The 12,982-nt window shown below is 44.1% G+C and overlaps 1 protein-coding gene across 4 annotated transcripts in view; it reads left to right on the top strand.

Annotated features, from left to right (window-relative positions):
- The window catches only part of LOC138210673 (NACHT and WD repeat domain-containing protein 2), a 48,904-nt gene extending 37,044 nt beyond the window's left edge, over positions 1–11,860 (top strand). For all 4 annotated transcript variants that reach the window (XM_069169956.1, XM_069169952.1, XM_069169953.1 and 1 more), the window contains 2 exons: positions 303–892; positions 4,827–11,860. In XM_069169956.1, coding sequence (XP_069026057.1) covers positions 303–892; positions 4,827–8,723 — 4,487 coding nt within the window. In that variant the 3' untranslated portion in view covers positions 8,724–11,860. The remainder of the gene's footprint in view (positions 1–302; positions 893–4,826) is intronic.
- Positions 11,861–12,982: the final 1,122 nt, after the last annotated feature.

Raw genomic sequence — 12,982 nt, 5'->3', positions numbered from 1 at the left:
GGGGTTCAGTTACACATGTATTTTGTTAATTTCATGTTTTTAACCGTGCATGTAGGCGCTGTGTGTTACTGTACTATTTTCTTTTGTAAAATAAATTTGATAGGCCCAAAAATTTAAAAGAGAAAAAAGGGTTAATAACCATGGAAAAATGTGGGTCCTGAGGTTTGAACAGTTGAGAACTGTTGATTTTGGCTATTTTAGAATTTTAAATTGGAGTTTTAAAAAGTAAAACAATAAAAAAAAAAATAATAATAATAATAATAATCTAAAAGAATTGTTTGTTTTTTTCTGTCTTATTTCAGCCTTGGAGGATGAGTTAGACTTTGCTCTTGGGAAACAAACTCCTGCCTTTCTCAGGAAATGTGTCTGCTACATCCGCAAGATCTCCAACTTCGACCGCTTCGCCAAAATCCCAGAGATGACCCGCTACATGGACATCGTGGTTAGTGCCGACCGCGTCATGCGCAACCAGGAAGCCTACGAACGCCTCCTGAAGATCCGGGACGAGTTCATCCCCACGGTCGTCGCCGCCTCCAACCTCCGCGTCTATTCCTCCGTCACTCACTGCGACATGAAGCTGGGCTACTCGCAGGAAGTGGAGAGCCACTACGTGGAAGGTCTGTGCAAACAGTTCTACGAGGACATGGTGGACATCATCCAGGCGACCGTCCAGCAGAACTTTGACACCGAGACCGACCCGCTGTACGACGAGATCCTGCAGCACCTGTCGCTCTGCAAAAACTACGCAGCCCTCTACGAGTACAAGGCCGAGTCGCTGGATTACGTGCAGGAGTACCTGTTGCCGTCTAAGGGGAGCAGGATGAGCCCCCTAGTGGTGTACGGAGGACCCTGCACGGGAAAGACGCTGCTGCTGTCTGAGGTGGCCAAACAGGTGAGAATGTTTAAGCAACACGACATCATCTTTTCCCCTTTCGTTTTCCTGCTTTCTGCCCCACTGACGCTCCGCGCTGTGTTTGCGCTCGTCTGTCTGTCTGATCGAAGCATGTGTCCGTCTTTGTACGACAGAGTATGAGGGGGCGTGCAACCGTTCGTCTCTTCTCATCAAACGCTTGCTTTGACCATCTGTGTGTCTGCCGAGAGACGCTCCGTCGCCACGCACACGTCTCTGGTTTTCTGTGAAGCCGTGCAAGAGTGTGTGTGTGTGTGTGTGTGTGTGTGTGTGTGTGTGTGTGTGTGTGTGCGCACTCATGTCAGTCCACATCTGTGTACGACATTGTAGATGTGCTTTGATTTTCTTATTAAAACATTTGTCTTCACATTTGCAGTAATTTTGCCTACATTTATATGTTAATTGATGAACAGGTGTGTGTGTGTGTGTGTGTGTGTGTGTGTGTGTGTGTGTGTGTGTGTGTGTGTGTGTGTGTGTGTTCCTGTGCATCTTTATGTTTGTGCACATGTACCCCCTCCCTCCTCTGTTCGCTCTCTGGTTTTGTGTGTGCCATCTGGCTGCCCGGCTTCATTAGGATCACACGGTAGCCAAGATCACACAGCAGACACCCACATATCTACCCCTCCTGTCCAACCTTTGTAATAAATGTCTCATTAATACGCACATTTATTGGAAGCGCCATTCAAAATTACACAAGTTCAGTTTATTACGGTTGTGTAAAATGTTACGAGGTGCAATAACGGCAACAAAATAGCGATGAAAAGGTTCAACTTCAGGGTTAGAGATTACCAGGGGACCAGCGTTTGAAATGAAAACTTAAATTAAGTCAGAGCCGCGGTGACTTAAAGGTCTACAGCCTCAGGCTAAAAACACCAAGGTGTGCTTTCACACCGACATTGTTTGGTCTGAACCGTTGGACTTCTCAGTTTGGTCTGAACCAAGAAAGCAGGTGTGAAAGGAGCTTCGGACCAGAGAACGGAAATTTGATCCGACTAGAGGAGGAGGTCTCGGTCCGGATCAAACTGACATATAGTTCCATTCATTTGCAGTGTGAAAGCAGATGTTGGATGATTTGGACTTTTCTAAGCAATTAAAAAAAAACTTTCAAGCGAGAAGACGTTCAAGCACGTCGAGGGAAAAAGAAAAAGCAACATTTCATACCGTACTAGTTATACAAATTCTGTATTTATAATTCGTCGACCAACAGTTTCCAGTCAGTTGAGCCAATTCTGTCACAAATGAAGCTCGTTCCTTCAGTCCAACAGGACTGCGTGTTTATTTCCCATCATGCCTTCTTTCTGAGAGCCTGTCCTGATTCTCCTGCCACATTTTCAAATATCTTTCATGTTTTCAGCACCGGGTGGATGTCTCCAACGCTTCCTTACAACATGCCAACAGTCACAGTTTACTCAAGTGAAAACATGTTTTTTTTTTCTTCTGGTATGGTTTGGATTAGTGTTTTCAAGTGTGTTATTTACAAGACTAACAAGAGTAAGCCTCCTGGTTTAGATGTGTGTCTGAAGAAGGAAGAAGGTCTGTGTCCTATAATACTTTTGCAGAATACAGAATGTAATCATGATGAAGGATTTTTAATTAGATGTCAGATGCTGATCACAGATTAGTTTCACAATTTTAGTTTGCTCTGGTTGTCTGAGGGATTTCCGGTGCATTTAATACTCACAGCAAGTGACAACCAAGAATAAGAGTTTAAAAAAAATATTTTGTATTTTCCTGGTGTTTGAAGGAAACGAGAGGTTTTATTAGATTAAACGAGGTGCAGAATAAAAGCAGAGGTGTTCTGGCACCACGGTGCTGCTACTCGGGTCTAGTGGGTGTGATTCACACCTTTCCTGTTGGGTTTGATTCATCTGAACCCCTGGAGCATTTCTGCCTTAACTCTGGAGCTCAGACCAAGTCTGCTTGAAAATATGGCCCTTTGTTTTTTAGATCGCGACACTGCTCTTTAATATAATCCGTACATGTGGAATTGTGACTACTAAAACAGAAAAAAATTATCTTTATTAATCTTTAATCATAGCTTCCATTTTCATCAGCACTCAATACATTATTAACCGTCTTCTCTTAATCGTGTCAATGATGAAGAAATCCTGAAAATATTAAGAGAATGGCAAAATCAGCACAGAAACTCACTTTCCATTCTGGTTTGTAAAACTAGATAAAAACTGAGGACATGGCAGAAAAATTCTACCCACTGGACACATATTTTGTGTTTGATTTATAATTTATTATTAAGGCCAGTGCACTGAGGGAAGAAGAAGAATCCAGGTCAAAATGTCTTACATTTGTGGGAGTCGGAGTTTTGTCAGTTTTGCCGTGAGAGCACGGAAACTTTTCTTAAACAGGACCGACGCTGCGTTTTCTGTGGCATACATGATACTACAATGTTAAAAGGAGACAGGCTGCATAAAAGGGCCAGTGTCAGATAATTAAGGATGTTTTTAGCTGTGAATCATGGAAACCTACAAGAACTTTCAAACTGAAAATGAGCATAATGGGTAACACACTTAATTGATTTTCCTCGCAAGTGAAGCTGCACATTTTAATGAAGTCACCGAAAATAGTAAAGTGGCAAAGACCGAGATGAACGTCAAGGAGAATTACCAGGGATATCTTTTTTCGTAGCTTTTATTTCCCAATTCTTTCACGTTAAACATGTAGCCTGAGGCCTCGATGCAGTTTTGTGACAATAGCAGGTGTGTGAGAACTTAAAACAGGCTTTCATAGCATCAGCCAAACCGTACACAATAGCAGAAAAACAATGAATGTAAGGTGATAAATTAAACGAGTTGTTACAGAGACGGGTTTGTAATGAGCTCCTTATATTTCTCGGCACAGTTAGAGACTATTGCAAATACAGAAATGAGTCTTGAGAGACTCGACTGATTTTTGGGCCCGTGATAATGGGTGGCATTTACTCTGTGTAAGAATCAGGTTGATTAAAGTTATGGAGACTTTCATTTCTGGATGATTATAATAGGTGGAATTAGGTTCATGCAGAAGCATATAGATTTAACAAAGGATGTGCAAAATGGTCGTTGACATTTTGTAGTTGAATGATCTTGCCTCTCTGTCTTGCAGGTAATGTTCAATTCCAGTTTAAACAGATGACTAATTAAATGTGAGAATTTATAAATATCAAGTAGGATGACCAAAGGTGATATAAATCTGTAAATATTAAAGACATACTTTGTTAAATCCTCTAAATTTAATCACTGCTGTCGCTCTTTACACGCAGACCGAACCACAGAGCTACAAACGTGTAAAACATGCTTCAAATTGTAAATACTCTACGGAGAGATTCGGTGTCTCTTTCTCTCTCCCCCCTCCCTCTCTCAAACACACTCAAAGCTAAATGTGGGGTAAGCGTCATCGCTGTTGCCCTAAAAGTGTCAAATAACATCTTAATGCCTCCCGAAATCCCAGCTGGGCCATTTAATGAATTCATGAATGAAATTATAAGCTCAATGGAGCCTCAAAATTAGGGTAGTTCTCATTCATTCATGTTGAAAAACATGAATTGAAATTTGGTATTTGTGACTTTGACAATGGTGGAGGACAAAAAGAATGAACATTGCTGAATTTTATCCATTTTTCTGTCTAATAAAAGTAAAATATGTGTGTAGCACAGATTTACTGTCATTTAGTAAAAGTGTATTATACTTCTCCTGTTAGTCCCTCTGCCCGATTTACAAAGCTTTGATTATTCTAGTTGTTTGTCTGTGGTTCTCTGACCAGACCTAGATGTGTGAAAATGTTCTTCATCTTAAGATGATTCACAGTTTATTTTTATGGAGCATAACATCTACTATTCCCATTTAGAATATTTAAAGATACCTTCTGTTGAATAATTACACTCCATGTGTTGTAACAGTCGCCTCTCGCTGCTGTTTTTCAGGCCTACACGTGGCTGCAGACAGAGATGGGCCCTGAAACCGACCCAGTGGTCATCGTTCGTTTCGTTGGCTCCAGTCAGCTCTCCACGGACCTGCGAAGCCTCCTCCAGAGCATCTGTGAACAGATTGCAATAAACTACCGCTGCCTGATTCACTTTTTGCCTAACAAGATTCAGGAGATGAGGGAGCTCCTGATCAACCTCCTTGGGGAATCCTCGTTCCACAGGCCCTTGGTCATAGTCCTGGATGCCCTGGAGCAGCTCTCAGATGCCGACGACGCTCGCAAGCTGTGGTGGCTCCCCGCACACCTGCCTCGGACGGTCCGCATTGTTGCATCGACGTTGCCCAATAAACACGGCATCCTGCAGAAGCTGCGCCATCTCGTCCACGACGAGGGGTATTATGTGGAATTGATCCAGAGAGACCGCAAAGTCTGCAGCCAAACCTTAAAACAGCAGTTGCTGGGGGTGAAGAGAAAGGTCACCTCGGGCCAACAGATCTATGTCAACGAGGCACTTGCCAAATGTACATTGCCGATGTTCGTCAACCTCATCTACAGAGAAGTAGTTCACTGGAGGTCTCACAAAGATGTGGACGACAGGTCCCTCTGCTCCACAGTGCACGAAAGCATAGAGCAACTTTTCTACTCTGTGGAGAACAAGTTGGGCCAACGATTTGTCGTTAGAGCATTAGGGTATATCACCATGGCCAAGGCAGGGCTAACGGAGGTTGAGCTAGAAGACATCCTGTCCCTTGACAATATAGTTCTCGGTGATGTCATTGTGGCAACTTACCTCAAAAACCCCTTGAGGATCTCGTATGACTTGGTGGCGAAGCTCAAAGAGGAGCTGGACGGCTACCTGGTGGAACGTCAGGTAAGGAACGTCACCTTGATGGTCTGGGCCAACAGGCACCTACATCTCATTGCCCAGAAGCTTTACCTTAGCAACGAGGAGGACGTGCATCAGATGCACAGCCTCTTAGCCGAGTACTTCCTCGGGGCGTGGTCTGGAGGCAGGAAGAAGATCTTTACGTATGATAACAACCATTTCACTTCCCTAAACATTTCTCATCACAAAAACCCTCACCAGCAGCAGTCCCATGAAAAAACATCTTCTGATAAGTATTCCTATGACAGACAGACTCCCGAACAGCCTTGGGTCTTCCAGTGCAACCTCTTGGAGCCGGACATTTTCTTCGTCAATCACAGAAAGATGACAGAGCTGGTGTACCACCTCACCAGAAGTGGTCGCACTGATGACCTCATGTTTGGTGTCATCATGAACTTCAGTTGGCTCTACACAATGATTAAGATTGGCCAGTTTGAAAAGGCTTTAACAGACATTGACCTAGCTTACAGCTACACCCAAGAAAAAGAGCTGAAGTTTCTGGCCACCACTCTCCGTAGCATCAAGGTAAAAGTGCTGAAGAACCCGGCGTCGCTGTCCGCAGAACTGCAGCAAAGGCTTCTGCCAGTTGTAACTTCACTCCCCAAGCTCAGACACCTCCTCCTCGAGTGTGACAAAGATGGCCCAAAGTACTGCTCTATCGTGCCTCTCCACTCCTCTATGGACGTCACCTACAGTCCAGAAAGGCTTCCTCTGTGCTCCAGCTACATGCAGATTGTGGAGATCGTGCCCACTCTCGCCCCAAACATAGTCCTCGTAGCGCTGGAGGACGGGTCCGTCAGCACCTGGGATGTAGAGAGCAGACAACTTCTGCGACAGATCGACACGGCCAAATCTGTGGTGCTGGGCATCAGGCTCACCTCCGATGAGAAGTACCTGGTCGTAGCCACAACCAAAAACACACTGCTCATCTACGATAATCACAAGTCCTGCCTTTTATCCGAGGTTGAAATCAAGGGGTCCAAGCACGGCAGCGTCACTGGTGGGGTTGCCTTCATCAACGGTTTTACTTTGTCTACCCATCATGCTTTGGCTTGGCTCGAGGCCAGTAAAGACGTCAACGTCATCGACCTCCTCTACGGCTGGCCTCTCTACCAGTTCCACTGCTGGTACGAGGTGACTTGTGTCCAGTGCTCACCAGATGGAATGTATGCCTTCTGTGGCCAGTACCTCAACACCGCGTCCATCTTTCATCTGGGAAATGGGGACAAGTTGGCCACTGTGACGTCCGAGTTTTCCGGGGGTTTCGTCAAGTCCATCCTTGTACTGGACACCCTGAACCAAATGGTGATGGTTGACAATGAAGGCAGTTTGTCAGTGTGGAACACCAAAGAGGTCACCAACCCCAAGTTGATGGAGGACTATGATTGTAGAGGGGATGAGAGTGAAGTGGTGGGCATCGAGTTGTCTGAAGACCAACGATCCATTCTTATTTGCAAGGCGATGAGTATCGAGGTTCTGGACACCAAAGTATGGAAAATGGTGGAGAAGTTTAAAGCCAAACGTACTGAACGCTTTGTCGCTGCTGTTCTCTCCAAGAATGGACAAAGCATCGTGGCCTCCATGGAGAACACCTCCTCTATCTTTGTCTGGAGGAGGGACAGTGGACAGTGCATGGCTAGCCTGATTGAGATCTCAGGTGCTATTGTCAAACTCATCAAATCAACCCACCACAACCTGCTCCTTTCTGTCGCCAGCAGTGGAGTTCTGTCCGTTTGGGACATCGATATCATCACCGCCATGTCCAACATCGACAAAACGGGCAAAAAGATCCGGACCCTGCAGCTGTCCGGCAGAGAGGACTACGTGTATACCATGGACGGCTCGGAAGCCGTCCACAAGTGGAACTTTAGCACCGGCTTTATCGAGACAGTCTTCAAGCACGAGGGCGTAGTGGAGAACTGTGTCCTAACTTCCTCAGGGGATCTCATGGTGACTTCAGACGACAAGTCCAGTCAGTACATCTGGCAAACCACCACTGGAGAGAACATCTTCCGCATCAATGGACAGAAAATATCACAGCTGCTAATCACCCACAACGACCAGTTCGTGGTGTCCCTCTGTGAGCAGAATGCCTCCAGAGTCTGGAGGCTTGCCACTGGGCACAAAGTGTGCAACATCTTAGTCACTCTCCAGAGTGCACTGATCACCACAGCGAACACTTTCCTGGTAGGAACGACCAAAAACAAGCTCCTCGCCGTCAGCCTGTGGTCGGGCAGCGTATCCAAGAAGTTTGTCTGTGACGACGGCATCACCATCGTCAACTTCAAGCTCATTCCCGACTGTCCCGACTGTGTGGTCTTCATCACGTCAACGGAGACCGTCTTCATCTGGAGCGTGGCAGATGAGTCGGTGTGCAGGCGAGTCCAGCTACCAACCAACTTCCTCAAAAATCTAGAGGATTTCCAGATATCCCCCAACGGGAAATTAGGAATTGTCTCCAAAGGGGACGAGAACATTAACGTCCTGGATCTTCACAGCGGGAAGCTGAGGCTCGTCCACGCTGCAGGTATAATCTGGCGTCAGAAATTATCAAGAGACGGACGCTATCTTGTTTACGTCTGTTTCCGGAACTGCGACGAAGACGACGACGCTGGTGTCGTGTCTAATCTGATCGTGATGCGCCTCGCCGACGGCAAGAGCATCGGCACCTGCTCGCTTTACAAGACCCCCACCTTCCTGTCCCTCTCCCAGCGGGCTCTAAACATAATCATTGGCTTCGAGGACGGCAGCATCGGCACGTACACAGTAGTGGACCGTGTGGACGCCGCCCTCAAGATTAAGATCGCCACCTCCAACAGCCGACAGATTGTCAACAACGCCTCGCAGAAGGTGCGGCCCAAATGTGGCAACCATTCTTTTAAAAGCGCCGCCGACTGCACTTGGAGGGAGTCGACGGAGGTCTTTTCCAGGGACAGCCCCATCAACGTGTCAGACTCGGGAGAAGGTGAGTCCACGACGCCTACAAAAAAGGCCGAACTGCTGCAGTGAAAGGTGGAGGACAAAGGGAGTGGGCGGAGTTTAGACGGGAGGGTGGAGACGGGGGACAAAGCTTAGAATCTCTGGGGTCGCAGTTGGTTCTTGTTTACAGCCACGTGATTCAGCTGCAGATGTCAGCCCTGCGGGTAGTTAATGGGCCGACCATTTAAAACGCTGCACTCAAGTTATGTATTACACACTTCCAACTTATGATACACTTTGTGTTTGTTTTACACACATGAAGACTGTTAGAAAAATACTGTTTTTGAAAAGAAGACGAATTCTGTGAAATATTAGTTCGCCATTATGTGTCCTTTTGCATTTGAAGAACAAAGTTAATATTCAAATGTCTTGGTCAAACATTTTCAGAGCCATTCCAGTGATCTTAGCCACTTTCATTGTACACTATCTTTTATTTACATTGTGCACATTAAGCCATAATGTTGTTCTTAAAAGAGTATATTTATGTTTGTATTAACATCAGGCGGTACTGTACAAAAAAAAAAAAAAAAAAAAAAAAAAAAAAAGGAAGAACTATGAACATATGTACATATCTCTTTTCGGCTGCTGCAATTTGTGCAACTCCTTAAAAATGTTATGTTGTGCTTAATGCAATCAAAGTGAGTGCCTGGAATTTAAAATGTTCTTTATGTGCAGATTACAAGATTTATGAGAATGCAGGGAATTTGTAAACACAGTATACGCACCGTGACATAAACACTTGCATCGACGTCGGATCTCAACCGATCCGTGTACTGAAATCCGGTGAACAACGCGAGAGACGGACGACGGCATTGCTCTTCGTAACGGTAGTTGCAGAATAGTCTTGGAACAGTTTACATGAATTTGATGTGAATTTACCGGCAGTTCCATCAACTTTGTGTGCCGTTGGTTTTAAGGGAAACGCCACTATTGAGCATACAGTGTAGCATAGCACCATACACGTTCACGCCTTAACCACGTGTACTTGCTTTAGGTTCGGTGGGGTTTGTTCAAATGTTCCTGTGTAAAAGGACAGAGGGATTTAAGCCCAACGTTTGGCTGAAACCACGAGGTGATGTGAATATATTTAGAAGCGTAGACAGTAGGCGGAAGCACTTTATGTGTGGTTTGTGAGAAATTATTAGATTTATTCATATGAAACGTTGTATGAATTTGTTTAAAAAGTGATCTAGATTTGTCTTAAAACAGGTGTTGGTTCTGGCTACAGAAACACACGGGCCATCCAGGTACCTGCAGGCTCTTGAAATGCTACAGTCCCTCTATATATGCCTGGTATTAAAAAAATTATAATAATAAAAATGCCATCATTAGAGCAACTAACTAGGATTGAATGAGGGTCAGGAAGATTACAATGTTCAGAAATAATTTCAAAACCTGCGGTTGTTCATCTCACTTTGTGAAGAAAAAACTATTTCAAGATTGTGCATGTGAAGAAAAAAAAACTATAGAAAAAAAAATGCTTTTTGTGTAAGAAGCTCGGGAGTGTCCACACAATCAAATTAAATTTACACATCGTTCCCACGTTTTAATTAATTTTCTGTCGCACATTTAAGCGGCAGCGTTGAGATCGAAGAGCGGTTGTTGTTACGCCCCTTCTAGTATAACGTCACCTTCACTCCTGTGTTTTGTTTTTGTTTTTTTTATCCTCGCCTGCAGCCAGTCTGACTAACCGACGACATATTTAGTCATCAAAAAGGTTAATACTTCTATTATTCTGGGCACGTTGGATTTATTAGTGAACATGATCTCACATTACATTAGGTAAAACTCCACATTGCGTAACATTACAGGCACACATATGGTATCACATTTATTATTCACTATAAATATATTGAGTGAGTAATCGTTAGTTAACATAAGACATTTTCTCCCAGCGTTGACATTACCGACGTCAACGTCGGGGTGTTTTCTCACTAATCTATCCATCTTGTGCACGATTTTGTATCTCGTGGCCTCGATATTCATGTTTTTCTCTCTCTGGCCTTGTGAACGTCTGAGCGTCGATTCAAAGAAATTTAAATGCACTTTTTCAATTTTTTTATTTACCGGTACTTTCTTCCTCCGTTTCGAATTCTTTGTCACGCAATCATTTAGACATTCACTTTTTTTTCCTCTCAGTCTTTTCTTGCCATCCTCAATCTTGAATTTCTCAAGTTTTTTTTCACAGCTTTTTTACAGCAGGTTTCGAAATTCTCACGGAGCACTTCTTTCACAAGCTCTTGGCCTTTTCGACGCTTATTTGAGCCCGTAGCAACCGACCCCGGTAACAAAATGTCCGGCTGAAATTAATGCTGTTAAGATCCGCTGACAATCTGAGGTTGTACATTGCAGGTGCCGTGGTAGCTTTTTAAAAGCATGACTGTAATAACCCAAAATGGAGTCCAATCATCTGCCAGGCATGACTGAAACAAAAACACACACTTTCACTTCGACATATACTTTTTAAGGGCTATTCCATCTTATTGTACGTTTACTGGTTTTGAAGGTTTGAAATAACGGCCCTTGGATCATTTCAAACCGGGTAGCAGCACCGAGCTTTAAAATACTTTTACTTCCCTCCAACTCAAGAGTTCCTAAATTAAAAACAGATATTCTATCACGTGATTGCCAAAGTCCCAATTATAGTTTGTTTCATTTTGTTGACCGTCTCATTTGTTTTTGAGGCTTGTACTGTAATTATATTGTTACCAAATTGTTTCAGTGTTCGACTGTGATTTCGTTTATGATAGAGAAAATGTGCTATCTTTGCTAAAAAAAAAAGTAAAAAAAAAAAAAGAGTCCTCTTATATAATATATTGGAATGCCAGTTTAAGAGTATATTTGAATGTGTCCATATGGAAGCCAGTAAATGGTATTATTGTATGTTAAGTAACTTGAATGACTTTTAATAACTTACATGTTTGCAACTCATAGTTGACATACTGGTAAATGAATGTTTCTATGGTATTCTTTGTATTGTCAGGACTGACTTACCTGTTTAGAGATTTATATTTTCATAAATGTTGTACTTACATTTTGTTACAGAGTTGTTTAACTGGAATTCAAACAGAAAAGAAACTTATGTCTGAAGCAATATGAAACTAGTGTGTATGCATTGTTTGTATGAAACATTTTAATGTAATAAAATGGTTCACTTTTTGCCTCCACGTCGTCGCCTCGCTGTAATTAGAGGTTGCTGCGAGACGTTGTAATGATCTGACTGCTTTCAGACACCAAAGTGTTTATTTACTGAGGAGACGATGACTGATGGGAAGAAGTTAAGTTGCCGAGCGTCTCGTGAAACAGGTCATTCGCGAGGGTTTTTGTTTTCCTACAGAGTCAGAAACCCTGACGGCCTCACACACACACACACACACACACACACACACACACACACACACACACACACACACACACACACACACACACACATAGCAGAGCTATAAAGTGATTCGATAGGTCAGTAATTGCTCTTCTGCGCTTGATGGCGAATGCCAGACAAGCGTGGTGAATATTTCTCCAACAGTGGCTGACATTGTCATTGTGATTAGCCGACGCGTTTTGCAGTGCACCTGTGCAGCATGCCCTGCACACACATGCACTCGCTGAGGGACACACACACACACACACACACACACACACACACAGACACACACACACACACACAAACTTGCAAGGTAAACACATCCAGGATCAAGCAGTGATTGGCCAATAAAAATCCTGTTGCTTTGGGCTACCATTTTAATTTCCCAGTGGTGTCACTCTAAGCCCATCTGTGTGTGTGTGTGTGTGTGTGTGTGTGTGTGTGTACACGTGTGTGTCCTGTATCCACGGCAACATCAGGTCCACAGCACTCACGGGCTTGGCCACGCCTCTCATTGTAATGATGGTGAGCTCATGTCTGTTGGGGCTGCTTCCAGTCCTTAGGACAACAAGAGCTTGACTATCGCTAGCACATTCCACCTGCAGCGCCACACGGGCATATAATTACACCGCTTGTTTGTTGAACAGGAGGTCTCCACAGGTCACATGGTGCGTCCCTGTGTGTGTGTGTGTGTGTGTGTGTGTGTGTGTGTCCTACAGTCGGTACAGTATGACATTGCCTCTTATTTACGCAGCCCTAAAATAGCCACTTCCTTGTCAGCAGCATTTACTCTATAAGCCAGAGCCCTCCCTTTGTCATCCTTGTATTTGTTTTCCCTCAACTGTAACCTGTATTTTCAGAGATGGGGTAGCCTATGACTCACCCATATTCCCTTCCCCTCCCTCTCTCCCTTCCCCCCCCCCCC

This window comes from Embiotoca jacksoni, unplaced genomic scaffold (genome assembly GCF_022577435.1).
Source record: "Embiotoca jacksoni isolate LCO1_2020_lvr unplaced genomic scaffold, fEmbJac1.0.p SCAF_47, whole genome shotgun sequence".
In the NCBI taxonomy this organism is placed as follows: Eukaryota; Metazoa; Chordata; class Actinopteri; family Embiotocidae; genus Embiotoca; species Embiotoca jacksoni.
The sequence above is the reverse complement of the archived record's forward strand: the minus strand, read 5'-3'. Positions and strand labels throughout refer to the sequence as shown.